Source organism: Phaethon lepturus, unplaced genomic scaffold (assembly GCF_000687285.1).
Source record: "Phaethon lepturus isolate BGI_N335 unplaced genomic scaffold, ASM68728v1 scaffold23526, whole genome shotgun sequence".
In the NCBI taxonomy this organism is placed as follows: domain Eukaryota; kingdom Metazoa; phylum Chordata; class Aves; order Phaethontiformes; family Phaethontidae; genus Phaethon; species Phaethon lepturus.
In genome coordinates, this window is record NW_010545896.1 from 2,588 (window position 1) to 2,845 (window position 258).

The 258-nt window shown below is 68.2% G+C and overlaps 1 protein-coding gene across 1 annotated transcript in view; it reads left to right on the plus strand.

Moving 5' to 3' along the window:
• CSF3R (colony stimulating factor 3 receptor (granulocyte)) overlaps window positions 1-258 on the plus strand; it is a gene marked incomplete at both ends in the record, with an annotated part of 5,065 nt that overhangs the window by 2,531 nt on the left and 2,276 nt on the right. Inside the window, one exon of the mRNA XM_010289127.1 lies at window positions 105-249. Coding sequence (XP_010287429.1) covers window positions 105-249 — 145 coding nt within the window. The remainder of the gene's footprint in view (window positions 1-104; window positions 250-258) is intronic.

Genomic DNA, 258 nt, shown 5'->3' on the forward strand with positions numbered 1-258 from the left:
AGCACAGGTGGGTGGGGGGGGCGCGGGGGCTGCCGGGGCATCGCCCTGGGAACCGAGCATCCCCACAAGGACTAAGCATCCCCACACACCCTGCCTGTGCCCAGGCCCCAAAGCGGCAGGAGGCAAATGGACGAGTGCTGGGGTACCGCGTCACCCTGAGCCCCAGGAGGAGGGGCAGGGACTCTCCCACCATCTGCAACACCACCCACACACAGTGCAACTTCTCTGCGCCGGTGGGGACCAGGCGGGGTTAGTCCG